This window comes from Lontra canadensis, unplaced genomic scaffold, assembly GCF_010015895.1.
Source record: "Lontra canadensis isolate GAN:19392208 unplaced genomic scaffold, GSC_riverotter_1.0 scaffold87, whole genome shotgun sequence".
Classification (NCBI taxonomy): domain Eukaryota; kingdom Metazoa; phylum Chordata; class Mammalia; order Carnivora; family Mustelidae; genus Lontra; species Lontra canadensis.
Window position 1 is genome coordinate 3,480,463 of NW_022631081.1, and position 16,005 is coordinate 3,496,467.

The 16,005-nt window shown below is 44.6% G+C and overlaps 1 protein-coding gene across 2 annotated transcripts in view; it reads left to right on the plus strand.

Annotated features, from left to right (window-relative positions):
- The window catches only part of KREMEN1 (kringle containing transmembrane protein 1), a 63,726-nt gene that overhangs the window by 42,393 nt on the left and 5,328 nt on the right, over positions 1-16,005 (plus strand). For both annotated transcript variants that reach the window (XM_032883304.1, XM_032883305.1), the window contains exons 5-6: positions 4,871-5,024; positions 15,019-15,351. In XM_032883304.1, coding sequence (XP_032739195.1) covers positions 4,871-5,024; positions 15,019-15,351 — 487 coding nt within the window. The remainder of the gene's footprint in view (positions 1-4,870; positions 5,025-15,018; positions 15,352-16,005) is intronic.

Consider the following 16,005-nt stretch of genomic DNA (forward strand, 5'->3'; position numbering starts at 1 on the left):
CACTTAGTGCTCAGATCTTGGTTTCTAGGTGTTGTTCTTTTTTTACTTTTTCTTTAAGATTGTATTTGTTTATTTGACAGAGAGAGACAGTGAGAGAGAGAGCACAAGCAAGGGGAGGGGCAAAGGGAGAGGGAGAAGCAGGCTCCCTGCTCAGCGAGGAGGGAACCTGACGCTGGACTCCATCCCAGGACCCTGGGATCATGACCTGAGCTGAAGGCAGACGTCTAACTGACTGAGCCCCCCAGGTACCCCTAGATATTATTCTTCATTAAATAAGAATTAGGGCTCCATCCTAAAAAAGTGCAAGAAGAGCCTGAAGCGTGTTGTACAATAAGGAATGGTGAGGGCTGTCAAAAGGACACAGGAACCAACTGGAAGGGTCTCCACTGTCCAACTCTAACATAATTGGAGCTTTAAAACAAAAAATGGTAGCAGTAGGGGCACCTGGGTGGCTCAGATGGTTAAGCGTCCCCCTTTGGCTCAGGTCATGGTCCCAGGGTCCTGAGATGGAGCTCAAAAGGGAGCCTTCTTCTCACTTCCCCTCTACCCCTCCCCACTGCTCATATACGCACCTGCATGGGAGTCCATCTGTCTCCTTCTGTCCCTCTCCCCCTCTAAAATAAATAAAATAAATCTTTAAAAAGAAAGAGCAGCTATCAAAAAATCTAAAGCTAATGTCATATTCAATAGTGGAAAGTTCAGTTCTTTCTGCTTAAAATTAGGCACAAATGATGCCCAATCTCACCTCTTCTGTTCAGCACTGTACTTGAGATCCTCACTAATGAAATAAAGCAAGAAAAAGAAAGCCATGTAGGTTGGAAAGGAGGAAATTTTTTTTCTTAATTTATGGACAACATGGTCAGGTATGTAGACAGTTCTACATAAAAATTATAAGTAAATTTATCAGGGTTTCATGTTATAAGGTCATATACAAAATCAGTTGCATTTCTACCTACTAGCAGTGAACAATTGGAAAATAAAATTTTTATATTCCATTTACAGCAGCATAAATAATCTCAGAATTAACAAAGGAATATTAAAGACCTATATCCCAAATAGTGTATAACATTGCAAGAGAAAACTAAGATCTAAATAAGTAGAAATACAGACATTGTGTGGTGTCTGGGTGGCTCAGTCAGTTAAGTGTCCAACTCTTGATTTTGGTTCAGGTCATGATCTCAGGGTCGTTTGGCTCCTCACTCAGCAGAGAGACTGCTGGAGATTTTCTCTCTCTCTCTCTCTGTCCCTCCCCACCACTCTCTCTCTCTCTCTCTTGCTCTCAAATAAATAAATCTTTTTTTTTTTTTTTAAAGATTTTATTTATTTATTTGACAGACAGAGATCACAAGTAGACAGAGAGGCAGGCAGAGAGAGAGAGGGAAGCAGGCTCCCTGCTGAGCAGAGAGCCCGATGCGGGACTCGATCCCAGGACCCTGAGATCATGACCTGAGCCGAAGGCAGCGGCTTAACCCACTGAGCCACCCAGGCGCCCTAAATAAATCTTTTTAAAAAAATGCAGACATTGTCCATGGATTGGAAGACTTAATATTGTTGAAATGTCAGCTTTTCCCAGGTTGATGTATGGATTCAGTGCAATCCCAATCAAAAGTGATAGTTTTTTTTTTTAATTGTTAAGCTGATCCTTAAATGTTACATGGAAAAGCAGAGAACCTAGAATAACCAAAATAATTCTGAAAAAGATCAACTCTGGAGGACTCATCCTGCCTGATCTCAAGACTTTCTATAAAGCTATAGTAATCAAGAGAGTGGTATTGGCATAAGAATAATTGCATATATCAGGGTTAGCAAACAGTGGTACGTGGGCCAAAACTTACTACCCGTCAACCCAGTAAATAAATTTTCAACTTTTGTGTGTCATGGACACTATGAAGAAAATGAAAAAATAACTCACAGAATAGGAGAAAATATTTATGAATCCTATATCTGAGTAAGAATTTAATGTCCAGAATCTATAAAGATCTCTTACAACTTGACAATAAAAGGACAACTGAATTAAAAAATAGGCAAATGGGTTGAATAGACATTTCTCTGTAGAAGACACACAAAAGGCCAATGAGCACATGGAAATATGCTCATATTATTAGTCTTGAGGGAAACGCAGATCAAAACCATAATGAGATATCGCAACGATAAATAACCCATGGCTATAGGTAAAAAAAAAATTTTTTTTAAGATAAAACAAGCATCGGTGAAGATGTGGAGAAATTGGAATCCTCATACTTTGCTGGTGGAAATGTAAAATAGTGCTACGGAGCAGCTAAGACAGCTGCCATGGAAAACAGTTTGGCAGTTTCTCAAAAAGTTAAACATAACCTTTTAAACCAGCAATTCCACTCTTGCGTATATACCTAAGAGAGTTGAAAATGTATGTTCACACAAAAACGTATGCGTATGTGTTCATAGCAGCATTATTCAAAATAGCCCCAAACTGTAAATAACTCAGTGTCCATTAACTGATGAAAAAATAAATACATTGTGCTATAGCCACGCTTTTTTTTTTTTTTTTTAAGATTTTGTTTATTTATTTGACAGAGAGAGAGAGTGCGAGCACAAGCAGGGGTTGCTGGAGAGGGAGAAGCAGACTCCCGCTGAGCAGGGAGCCTGATGTGGGGCTCCATCCCAGGACCCCAGGATCATGACCTAGGCTGAAGCCACCCAGGTGCCCCACATCCAAACTTTTGAATACAACTCAGCAACAGAAAGAAGATACAGTAAAACATACTGATAAACACAACAACATGGATGAATGGCCAAAACATTATGTTAATTGGAAGAAATCAAACACGAAAGACTACATGCACAACTCAAAATAGATCTTGGGTCTAACTAGAATGTAAAACTATAAAACTTTTAGGGGAAAAGAGGGGAGAAAATCTTTGTGACCGAGGTTTACCTGGGTTTACATAGAAAGTACTTAGGTGTAAGTAATATCAAAAGCATGATCCGTAAAAGAAATAGTTAGTAAATGAGCTTCACCAAAGTTTGAAACTTTTGCTCTGTGAAAGACATTTTTTTAAAGAATGAAAAGACAGGCCATAGCCTAGAAGAGGATATTTGCAATCGCATATGCAGCAAAGGACATACATGCAGATTGCATACAAAAACTAAAAACTCAATAGTTAAAAAAAAAAATTTTTTTTTTAATTTGAAAAATGGGGCGCCTGGGTGGCTCAGTTGGTTAATGACTGCCTTCGGCTCAAGTCATGATCCCAGAGTCCCTGAACAAGTCCGCGTCGGGCTTCCAGCTCTGCAGGGAGTCTGTTTCTCCCCTCTCACGCTCTCTCTCACTCTCTCTCTAATAAACAAACTCTTTTAAAAAATACCTCAAAATTTTAAAAATGGGCAAATGACTTGATACTTCACCAAAGAGGTTATACAAATGACAAATAAGCACATGAGAAGACATTCGGTATCATTAACCACTAGGGTAATGCAAATGAAACCCATCATGAGATACCACTACATACCTCTTAGAATGGCTAAAATAAAATATACTGACAATAATGTGTGTTGACAAGGATATGGAACAACTGGGACTCATACGTTGTTTTAAATGTAAAATGGTACAGTCACCGGAAAACAGTTTGGTGGTTTCGTATAACCATAAACTTACCTTATAACCCAGCATCCCCATTCCCAGTTATTTACTCTGGAGAAATGAAAGCTTAATGCGCACACAAAACTATACACAGATGTTTATAACAACCCTATCCATAATCATAAATAACTAGAAACAACCCAATGGATTAACAAACAGTGGTATATCTGTGCAATGGACTTACTACTCAGCCATAAAAAGGAGTGAACTATTGATCCATGGACCACTTTGGATAAATCTCGAAGACATTGCGCTAAGTGGAAAGCCAGTCTCAAAAGCTTACATGCTATATCATTCCATTTATATGATGCCTTCGTCCATTCTGCCTGCAGTAACAAAATTACCATAGATCGGGTCAATAAACGTTTATTTCTCACAGTTCTGGGGGCTAGAAGTATAAGATCAAGGTTGTTGGCAGATTGGGTGTTTAATGAGAACATGTCTCCTAGTTCATAGATGGCCATCTTGCTGTGTCCTCACGTGAGAGAAGGGCCCAGGGAGCTCTCTGGGTTCTCCTCTATAAGAGCACTAATCCCACTCACGAGGGCTCTGTTCTAGTGCCCTAATTCACCAGAGGCTCCACGTCCACATGCCCTCACACTGGGAGTTAAGATTTCAACATACGGCTTTTGAGGGAACATAAACATTCAGTCTTAGCATGTGATATTTTTGAAAAAACAAAACCATAGTAACAGCAAAGCAATAGGTAGTTGCAAAAGTTTATTTATGGAGGGGGAACTATAAAGCAGGTTCAGGATAGGAAGGTTATTGGGGCCGTGTGCCTGAGCTGCATGCTGATCGTAGGGGTGGTTGTCAACATGGGTTGAAGTGCATAGAACTATATACCATATAAATAGTTCTACCATATGGTAATAAATAAAATGAAAAATTTTAACGGGGCCTGTAATGAGTTTGTGGTGGGGACTAGCCATAAAGCACCTACCTCCTGGAACACAGTAAACGTTCAATAAAATGCGGAGCCGCTGTTATTAATGTTTCAAGTTAGTGGGTTTCCCCCCAGTGCCTGCCTTCAAACTCACTTAAACACAGTAGAGGTGCAGGCAGTAAACGGTATGCTCGCCCGAAGGGGAAACATGGTTACTGATAGTGTGTAACGAGCGTCCAGGGAGGGGAGCAAGGCAGAGACCCCAGGAAGAGGGACCCAGCTGGGGGCTGACCCTGCCAAGCTCCTTCAGGGCAGCTGACACCCCAGACTGACACTTACCCAGTGCTGTTTCTCTGCTATGACAGTTTGCCGGGATGGAGTCGGGCTATGCTTGCTTCTGTGGAAATAATCCTGATTACTGGAAGTACGGGGAGGCAGCCAGCACCGAGTGCAACAGCGTCTGCTTCGGGGATCACACCCAGCCCTGTGGTGGCGACGGCAGGATCATCCTCTTTGACAGTGAGTGTGCCCTGTGCCTGTTGCTGTCCAAGACCCAGGAACGCTTGTGCCAGAGAAACAACCGGACCAGCCTTCCTCTCTTCCATTCATTCATTCTTGTAGCAATACTTATCAAGCACCTCCTGCAGGCCATGCCCTGACCAGACCCTGGGGATGCAACACTGACCTAGCAGACTCGGCCCCTGTCCTCCAGAAGGAAGGACAGACATTTAGTTATGCCATGTGCTCTGAAGAGATGAGGCCTGTCACAGGAAACTTAGGAAGGCTAGAAAAGACGACCTTTGCAACTTAACAGACACTGGTATAGCTCTTCAGTATTAGCCTTAAGGTCCTCTTGTTTTAATTGACTTCTAAGCCCTTTAATGTTTTCCTTGGCATTTGGTGTTGCGGCAGTTTTGCAGCTGAGGAGAGAGCATACGCTTCCAGCCTCCTCTCTGACCCACCATATCTGCGAGATGCTGGCTAGGGGCAGGGTGCACTGCAGATGGGGTATGGAGCTGGGGCCTTGACCTCTCCTGCACCGTGTTCTTATCCCTGGCCTACCTGATCCCTCCTCATAACCACCACCCCCTGCATCCCACTCAGTGATGGTAAGACTTTGGGAGAGCCATAGTACCAGTATAGCACGAGATTTTGGTAGAAAGGGTAGAAAGTAGATTGTCACAAGTGAGACAGACAAAAGGAAAGACTTGAGGTTACTAAGATACACTACAGAGTCCATAGGTCTTTGTTAGTCATTGGGATACAGTAGATATACTCTTGACATCTCAACCTGACCGAGTGGCCCAGTTTCATGCAGAAATATCATATGCTCTGTTAGTTTCCTAGGGCTCTCATAACAAATGATCACAAGCCAGGAGCATTAAAGCAACAGAAATGTATTCTGTCGTAGTTTGGGAGGCTAGAAGTTCAAAATCGAAGTATTGTCAGTGCTCCACTGAAGCATCCATCCATGCTCCTTCTGAAGGCCCCAGGGAAGAAGGCTTTGCTTCGTTCGAGCCTCTGGCCATTGCTGTCAGTCCTTGGCATTCCTTGGCTTGGAGTTGCATCACTGCAATCTCTGCCTCCTCCTTCACATGGCCCATTGTCCCTCTGTCCATCAGTGCCTCTGTGTCTCTCTGTATCTTCTTGTAAGGACTCTAGTCAGATTTAGGGCCCACTCTCATCTAGTGTGGCCTCATTTAACTTGTTCACATCTATAAAGACACTATTTCTAAATAAGGTCACATTCACAACTACCAGGCATGGAACATGTCTCCTTTGGAGGACACACTTTAGCTACTACATACGGTGGCTGTAAAGCCTAAGACTTTCTCAGGTTATGGCTTAGACGTCATCAGAAGTGTGTGTTTGGGCAGAGGACAGGGGAAGGATTGGCAAGTAGAACTCATGTGGTCAACTGTTGGTCTTTTTAGGTGAGTGTGCCTGCTGGAGACTGCCAGTGGCTCCCTGTACATTCTGTTATGTCAAGACAAATGCTCAGTTGAGTACCTCTGTTAAAGCTAAAGACTAAGACTTGCCTGATGTTTAAGAAAGGTTGGCAGATAATACGCCCTGCACTTCTATTTAAGTTTTCGCTTCAAAAGTCTATTATTATAAGATCCTCTGCCTTGACACCCTAGCCCAGAGGAGAGTATATTTGCGGAGCTTACAATTTGCCTGGTCTACTCCTAAGTGAAAAAAAGAAAGGAATAAAACACTGAGTGTGTATTAAGTGTATTAAGTCTTTATATAAATTATCAATCTATACAAATCAGGCCCTGTTGGCAGTCATCTGAGGAAGGCATTATTATCCTCACTGTCATTGTACAGAAGAGAGTTCTAGGACATGAAGAGGATAGATATCTTGCCAGGGCTCATGGAATTAGACAGTAAAGAAAAGAAAAGCAGGGTGTGTGGGTTCGCTACCTGTTTTTCTACTTTAAACAGAACATAGTGTTAATTTTTTTACTGGAGAATAGTTGTTGGTGGGCATGTGTAGAAATTGGATCCCTCACACATTTGCTAGTGGAAATGTTAAATGGTACAGCTACTCTGGAAAACAGTCTGGCAGTTTCTCAAACGTGAAGCAGAATTACCTTATGACCCAGCAATTCCACCCCCTAGATACAGACCCAAGAGGGTTGAAAACATATGTTCCCACAGAAACTTGTACAGGAACCTTCACAGCAACACTGTTCGTAATAGCCCCCAAGGTGGCACCAACCCAAAAGTCCATCGATGGAAGAAAGGATCGGCAAAATGTGTTATATCTGTACAATGGAATATTATTCAGCCACAAAAAGGAACGAAATAATGATGCACGCTACAACAAGGTTGAACCTTGAAAACATGACGCTAAGTGACAGAAACCAGACACTCAGGCCACGTATTTTATGAGTCTATATATAGGAAATGTCCAGAATAGGCAAATCCATACAGACAGAAAACAGATTAATGATCGTCAAGGGCTGAGGAGAAGGAAGGGATGGGAAGTGATTGCTTAGTGGGTACGGGTTTTCTTGTTGGGGTGATAAACATAGGCCAGAACCAGATGTCCATGGTTATACCTTATGGAGCCTATAACACATACCACTGAGCTATACGTTTTTAAAATTGTTAAAATGGTGGATTTTATATGGTTAAAAAATAGAATACTTTTATATGGTAAGCACTCATTTAGCACATTTTTATGGAGTGTCTGCTGTGTGGCAGATAAAATTAGTTTTTTTTTAGTGCAGCGCCTATACCAGAGGTATCACATGGAAATAATTTGCTTTAAAGTCAGTCCCGTACCAAGCATCATCTTTGGTACTGGAAATATATCTAGAAGATAGCACTGGGCCTCACACAAAGGTACAGTACGATGAATTAATTATAATGAATATAACTGCTGTCCGTTGAGTGCTTGCTGTGTGCTAGCCTGGAAGCTGGGTGCTTTTATTTATTTTATGTTATTTGATACTCAGAACAGCCCTGTTGATAAGAAACCTGTGTGTGGATCAAAAGAGAAAATAATTCGTCCAGGTGAATAAGAGCCAAATTGAGAACTCAAACCCAGGTTTGCCACAATTTTTATTTCTCTGTTTTCAGTAGCCAGAATCCCTTTCATTAAGAATAATAGATCATGATAACCGGTCCCATTTCATGCTCTAAAAGCATGTGAACAGGGTGGGCCCAGTGGCTCTGATTATCATGAAACTGGCCCCTTCTACAACCATCCAGAAGCTGCCTTCTCTGGCTCCCCTTCCTTTAGGAGGAATGAGGAGGTTGGCGTTCGGAGAAGCTCCAGCCTCTAGAGGCCCTGGTCCTGCTGACCGGCAGAGGCCCCTGACAGTAGCCCGCTCCAGTGACCACCCCCCCCCCCAGCCCTGCAAAGGAAGGTACAAACTGCAGGCCTGCAGAGATCATCCGTGCGGTTTCCCGGCCAGAGGGGAAGATCGTCTAAGTAGCCCAAGTTCTGCCTCCTGGAAGTCTTTATGACCCATTGGACAAAGCGGAGCACTTTGCACATGGTGACTACAGACTATCCCATAATTGGGGAGGACAAAGATGTCTCTCTGAGGAGACTGGAGAAGTTAGATGGTGAGAAAAGGACCAGGTGACGGTTTCCCAGAATATCAGACTCTGCTGCCAGTGTGGCTGGACCCCAGGTCCCAGTCAGGATGTCACTGAGTTCCTCCCGGTCTCTGCTCCTTGCAGAAGGGCGCTCCAGGCTCCTCAGCTCCAGTGGCTCTCAGGCTGCCTTTGCCCCTCAGCAGAGAGACTGAGGAGACAGCCGTCTGCTCAGTCATTATTGCCACATTAAGTTATTTGTCATAGGCCGTGTGGCTGGTTTTCCAGCAAGCTCTCATGAGCTCCAGGAGGATGTGAAGTGGACCGTGTGCTGTGTGTCAGTGTGGCACTGACAGAAGCTTCAGAGCATGTGCTGCCCCCAGAATTCAATTATTGAATTAACAGAACCAAATAAATGATCAGAGAGTAATCAATAGTAATCTACTATGTAATCAATAGTAGATTACAGAGACTGCCCAGCGGGCCTCTTGGGCCCCTTTCAGCTTCTAGGCACGGAAAGGAGAAATGAGATGTGGGATTGGTCCTTCCTCTGCAACCTTCCTCTGAGCCCGTACATGTTTTTAGGGCATTGTGCTATTTACTTTGTGTACGTTCCCTCCCTTCATTATAATACCGTGAAGCAGGTACTGTTCCTTATTTGCCTGAGGAGACAACAGAGGCTCATTAAAGTTCAGTAGCTTGCCCAAGGTCCCACAGATGGAAATTCTTCCCCCATGGAACTTATATTTTAGGGAAGAGAAGAGATTAATGGTAAAAAAAAATATATATATATATACACACGGAGGGCCTAGGGTCCAATAGGACCTGACTGCTAGGATTGCCTTAATAATTGTACCTCATAGACTCCCAGATGCCATCAGTCACGTGATGCAACATCACTGTGCGTACCACTGAGGAGAAAAATACTTCCAACTAAACAGTGACATGTACCGATGGACAGACACAGTCCAGTCTGAAAGATTAAAATGTTCCCCTTAGAACTGATGAAATACGGTAATCTCTTCTGCTTTTCTGAGTGCCAGTCCAGTGAAATATGATTCAAGGCTGGGACCCATTTGGTTCAGGTTTGTTTGCTGAGACATGCCAGTATCGTTCACGTCTGGAAGCAAAGCACTCAGCTGCATCTGGGGGAGGTTAGCTGTTCCCGCTGATGCCTGAAGTCTGTTCCTGAAGAAACTGACTGAGCTAATATTGAGACGGGATGGAGGTGCTAAATCAAAGAAGGCAGGAGGACACTGGCTTTCTGCCACCGGAGGTTTCGCCCAGGGCTATTTAGGGCCCCCGGCTGCCCAGGTTGTATGTGGCAAGCTACTCTCCCCTTCAAAAATAAGATCTTGCATATATTCCTAAATTTCAGGTTTCCTATTGAATTATCACTGAATTTTAATAATCTATCATAGATGTCATGAGTTTGCTTTCAGAATTGCCGAACTGAATCTCCTGTCTGCATGGCACACATCGGGAAATCGAAAGCTCTAAGTTGAAGGTCAGCCTTCGCTGGTGAAATACCAGTTTAACCTGAACACTTGATTCTTTACAAATAATAATAATAGTATAGCTAATACTTACTGAGCTTACACTATGTGCCAGATCCTATCCTACACACCTTACATAGATCAGCTCCTTTTAGTTCTTGTAAAACCCCTAAGGAAGAAACTTACCATTTTCATTTTATGGATGAGGAACCGAGGTGTACAGAAGTTATCTTGTTCAAATTCACACTTAGGGTGTGGGAAAGTCAGGTTGATTTTGTAGGGAATCTTTCTCTACAGCTTTTCTTTTTAAAAAATGTAGGTTTGGGGCGCCTGGGTGGCTCAGTTGATTGGGCAGCTGCCTTCGGCTTGGGTCATGATTCCAGGGTCCTGGGATTGAGCCCTACATCGGGCTCCCTGCTCTGAGGAGAGCCTGCTTCTCTCTCTCCCTTTGCCTGCCGCCCTGCTTGCTTGGGCTCTCTATCTCTCTGTCAAATAAATAAATAAATAAATAATCTTTTTAAAAAATTAAAATGTAGGTTTTTCAAGGTCTAATTTAGATAAGGTAAAAATCACCCTTCTAGTTGAACACTTCGACAAGATTTGACGAATGCATACACGCTCAAGATATAGAACGTTTTCATCTCCTCAGAAAGATCTCTTGTCCCCTCTGTGGTCAGTCCTCTCTCTGCCTCCAGCCCTGAGCAACCACTGATCTGTCTTCCATCTGTATAGTTTTGTCTTTTGAAGAAGGTCATATAAATGGAATCATAGAGTACTTAACCATTTGGTTCTGGTTCCTTTCGCTTCAAGTAATGCTTTTGAGATTCACCCATGATTGTTTCCGCAGTTCCTTTTTAGTGCTAAGAAGCACGTCTTTGTACAGACATGTCACAATCTGTTCATCCATTTGTCCGTTGATAAGCATTGATCTGTCTGTGGTCAAGGTGCTCCGACCCTGCCCTTAGCCTGTGCGCATGGGCGTGTGTGTGAGCACGTGCTTTCATTTCTCCTGGGATTTCAGGGTCATGTACTAAGTGCATATTTGTTATCACAGGACACTGCCAGCTGTTTTCCAAAGTGACTCCCCGATTTTCCATTCCGACAGACAATACGTGAGGCTTCTGGTTGCCCCGCATCCTCTCCTGCCCTTTGTATAATCTGGTTTCTTTTAGCATTAGCCGTTCTAGCAGGTGCATGGTGGTAACTCATTCTGGTCTTAATTTGCATGGCCATAATTACCAGTGATGCTGAACACCTTTTCAGGTTCTTATTTGCCACCATCTTCTCTCAGCATTTGTATGAGAAAGCCTTATTTCACCTTCATTGTAGAAAAACATTTTTGCTGGATATTGAATCCTATGCCGAAAGTTGTTTTTTTGTTTTAGATTTCAGTATCTCAAAGCGCTCCTTTGACTTACAGCTTGTACAGTGTCTAGAGATGTCTGCTCTTTGTTCCCTGTATATCATCTTTCCCTTCTGCCTGCTTTCAGGATTTCATGTTTGTTTTTGGTTTTCAACATTTGATTCTGATGTGTCTGGGTGTGTTTTTTGTTTGCTTTTTAATTTTTGTTTTTATTTTTTAATTTTTTAGATTTTATTTATTTGACCGAGAGAGAGAGGGAGAGAGATCACAAGTAGGCAGAGAGGCAGGCAGAGAGAGGAAGGGAAGCAGGCTCCCTGCTGAGCAGAGAACCTGATGTGGGGCTCGATCCCAGAACCCTAGGATCATGACCTGAACCAAAGGCAGAGTCTTAACCCACTGAGCCACCCAGGCTTTTTGTTTTTAAACTTTTTTGCTTACTATTTGCTGAGATTCTTAGACCACCTTTCGTTAACTTGAGAGCATTCTTAGCCATTCATTATCTCTTCAAATATTTCTTCTGCCCCCTTCTCTTTTTCTTCTCTTTCTAGAACTCCAGTGGTTAGATCACTTGATGTCATCCCACAGCTACTGGATGCTCTGTTCTTAACTTTTTTCCTTTTTTTTTTTTTTACCTGCTTCTTTTTTTTCTATTTGTTTCATTTTGCATGATTTCTATTGACCTATTTTCAAATTTATTGATTCTTTCCTCAGCTGTGTGTAGTCCATTTATAAGCCCATCAGAGAAATTCTTCATCTCTGATAGTTTTATTTCTAGCATTTATATTTGACTCTTTTTAGTCTCCATCTCTCTGCTGGAATTTCTAATCTGTTCAGGCATGTTGTCCATCTTTTCCATTATGTCGTTACTGTAGTAACCATGGGGTACCTGTCTACTAGCTCTAACATCTGCGTCATTATTCCGTCTGATCCTACAGATTGTCTTATCACTTGACGATGAGTCCCTTTTTTTTTGCTGCTTTTTTTCTTTTCTTTTTTTGCTGCTTCCTTGCTTGCTTGTTCTGTGTGTGTTTTAATATTTTGTTGAATGCCATACATTGTGTATAGAAGAACAGTACAGACTGAGTAAATAAGATTTACACCTGGAAATGGGCAGGCCCATTTAGTGTGGGGACTGAGCCATTATATCAGATGAGCTGGGTTTGGGTGTTATTGTTTCTGTCTTTACCCTCGGTGCACACCAGCCTTCAAATTCTTCCAGCAATAGGCTCCTGTTACCTTGGGCTTAGTGTGGAGCCTGGGATGCCCGTGGTTTTTTCTTTTTTTTTTTTTTCTATTCCACCTTCAGCTTTGAGTAGCTCCTATGTGCCTTCGCCAAAGAGGGGATCCTTCTCTGCACTCTTTCCTCTCCCTCAGTGGTAGACGACTATTGTTGTTACTTGGTGCTGTGCTCCTGGAGAGCTGAGGGGGCTCCTTGGGCCTCCTGCCTCATCCTCCGTGTTAGGACATTGCTGGGCCTCAGACGTGGGGCCTTTCCAGCATTCCCACAGATCCCCTCCTTCTCCTGCAGTCAAACGCTGCCTTGTATCTCCAGAAAGAGAATTTCCCGCCCCTCCCAGCGGGCGGCAGACCTCTGCTTTGCATTGGTACAGGACCTGGGGGCTCAGTGCAACCATGGGCTGATGGCTTTTGCCTCTGCTTTTCCCTAAGAAGCAGTGGATCTGCCTGGCTACTCTGGCAGAAAGAAGAAAGTCTCCTGCTCCCTCCACAGAGGCAAACACATTTTATTTCTACCCTTTCTACCCTCCAATGGCCCTGCGAACAAGAGGATTTGCTACTCCTCCCACAGCCACTTGAGGCCTTTGGCTCTTTTGAGAGGAAGGTCCAGAAGCAGGCGGTGTTTCACACTTGTCCCCCAACAGCCGTGTCCTGTACAAGTGCCACCCAGGAGGTCTCTATGGTCTCCTTCCCTATCCCAGTCATTCCTTTTTTTTTTTTTTTAAGATTTTATTTATTCATTAGAAAGAGAGAGAGAGAGAGAGCACAAGCAGTGGGAAGAGGCAGAGGGAGAGGGAGAAGCAGACTCTCCACTGAGCTGGGAGCCTGACATGGGGCTCCATCCCAGGACCCTGGGATCACAACCTGAGCCGAAGGCAGACACTTAACCGACGATGGAGCCCCCCCCAGGCGCCCCAGATCCCAGTCATTCTTGTGGGCGCTGGGTGGAGGTCCGCACAGAACTGCTTGCAAGTGGGTGGAGACTCCTGCTGTGTCTGGGGCCCCTACTCATTCTAGACTGAGAGGATGGCCCCCACTCAACCTCTTAGCTCCTTTCTTCTTCCTGCCTTTTTTGGTGGCCACCTCTTCCTCTCATGCTCTGTGAAAGATGAAACGCTTTGTGTGGCCTGATGGCCTGACTCTCCTCTGAGGGGCTTCTTCACTTCTTAGAGTTAAATACACTTGGTTGTCTTAATACTTCAGCCTTCTGATGGGTTGAGGAAGAGTTTTGAGCTTTTTCCCATTGTTCGGATGGAAGCAGCATTCTCTTACTGCTTTCTACATGCCAAAGGGAAGTGGAAGTCCCCCCAAAGCCTGCTTTTTTTTTTTTTTTAATTTTTTTTTAAGATTTTATTTATTTATTTGACAGACAGATCACAAGCAGGCAGAGAGACAGGCAGAGAGAGAGAGGAGGAAGCAGGCTCCCTGCTGAGCAGAGAGCCCGACACGGGGCTCGATCCCAGGACCCTGAGACCATGACCCGAGCTGAAGGCAGAGGCTTAGCCCACTGAGCCACCCAGGCACCCCCAAAGCCTGCTTTTTAAACCCCAGTCCTGCACTCCCCCTCAAGGACTTTCATTTCTAGGATCTTGTTCACACTTCTCTGACTAAGATGCAGGGAAGGGGTTGTATCCCTGTCCTAGAAACCCCCAGTCCAAAAGGGGAGTCCACAGCAGCCAAATGTGCTTCATGCAGAGTGAGCAGAACCAAGCGTTTCCCCCAGGCAGAGAGTCACTTCTTGTGCCACAGTGTGTGGGGGGACCCTCGCGTGAGCACTGCACCCCAGGTATTGGGGATGCCCGAGCAGCTGGAAAGCCCTTCTCTTTCTTATGACTTCACCTCATCAAGTGTCTCCCTGCAAAGAGGCCCCCGTGTTTACATGTGCTTCATCTCATCTGTCCTCACGCGTCTGTGTGATACAGGAACAGGTGGCGGCCTCTCCATCCTCCCAACTGAGAGAGGCAAGAGTTCTGGAAGTGAGGTGCAGCCCCTGGGGTCACAGAGCCCAGACGGTTCCAAACCAGACTTTTCTGACTCCAGCCCGGCCCCCACGTAGGGAGCCCCATGTCAGGCTCCCAGCTCAGAGGAGAGTCTGCCCCCACAGCACAGCCACTGTGCTGTGTGCTAATTCTAAGGTCTCCTGGGCAAAAAAAAAAAAAAAAAAGCCTCCACAGTCATTTGTTGAGGGTTTAAGCTATTCATTCTGTGATTTGATCCTGAAACATAAGACAGTCTGGTTTTGTAGACGAAAAACATACCAAACTGGATCATGTCCGTTAGGAAGAGTTTTGTTCGTAGCAGGTTGGAAAGTGAGCCGTGTGGCTGTGCCCCAAGCTAAGGGCCGGTGTCCTTTTGTCTCCCACAGCTCTCGTTGGCGCCTGCGGAGGGAACTACTCGGCTACGACCTCCGTGGTATATTCCCCTGACTTTCCCGACACCTACGCCACAGGCAGGGTCTGCTACTGGACCATCCGGGTGCCGGGAGCCTCTCACATACGCTTCAGCTTCACCTTGTTTGACATCAGGGATTCTGCTGACATGGTGGAGCTGCTGGATGGCTACACCCACCGCGTCCTGGTCCGTTTCAATGGGAGGAACCGCCCACCTCTGTCCTTTAACGTCTCTCTGGATTTTGTCATTTTGTACTTCTTCTCTGATCGCATCAATCAGGCCCAGGGATTTGCTGTCTTATACCAAGGTAACCTTTCCCAGCCTCCTTGAGGGCCCTCCAGGCTGCACCTCGGGCTCCACCGGCACCCTGTGGTGACCCGCGGGCGCCAGGGCAGGTCTTGATGGGGCTGCGAGGCAGGGGCTACAGGCTCAGCTTGCAGATCTTCCCACCTCCCGTTTCAAGACTTGCATACATTAACAGAAAAGAACAACACCTCTCAGTTTCGCTGTGTTAGTTGTTCTGAGGACAGTTTTCATGGCAGGGTTGAAAGAAGAACTGAAAGGAAGAGCTGAGACTGATAGAATTAGAAGGCTTTAGAAAGGTCATTTGGTCGATCCTTCTGCCTCTCGACATCCCAGCGAATCCCAAAAGACTAGTTCTCCATCTTTCTCTGGACCCTCCTCAGGGACACCTGCGTGCTCAGTTGGAACAGCATGAGGCCCTTCATATCGGGGCCATAAGTTAGAGCTGCATGTGAGGTGTAGAGTTTACCTTAAAAAAATAAACTTTAAAGAAGAAAACAAACAACAAAAAAAACCCAATATACCTTAAAAACAACAACAACAAAAAACACCCCTCGTAAGGTGGAGCCCCGCTCTCTGCCCTCTGGTGTGCTCAACACATGCCCGGCACAGCTCTCTGCCAGCACATGAGAAGCAGGGGCGTCTGAGACCTGGTCTT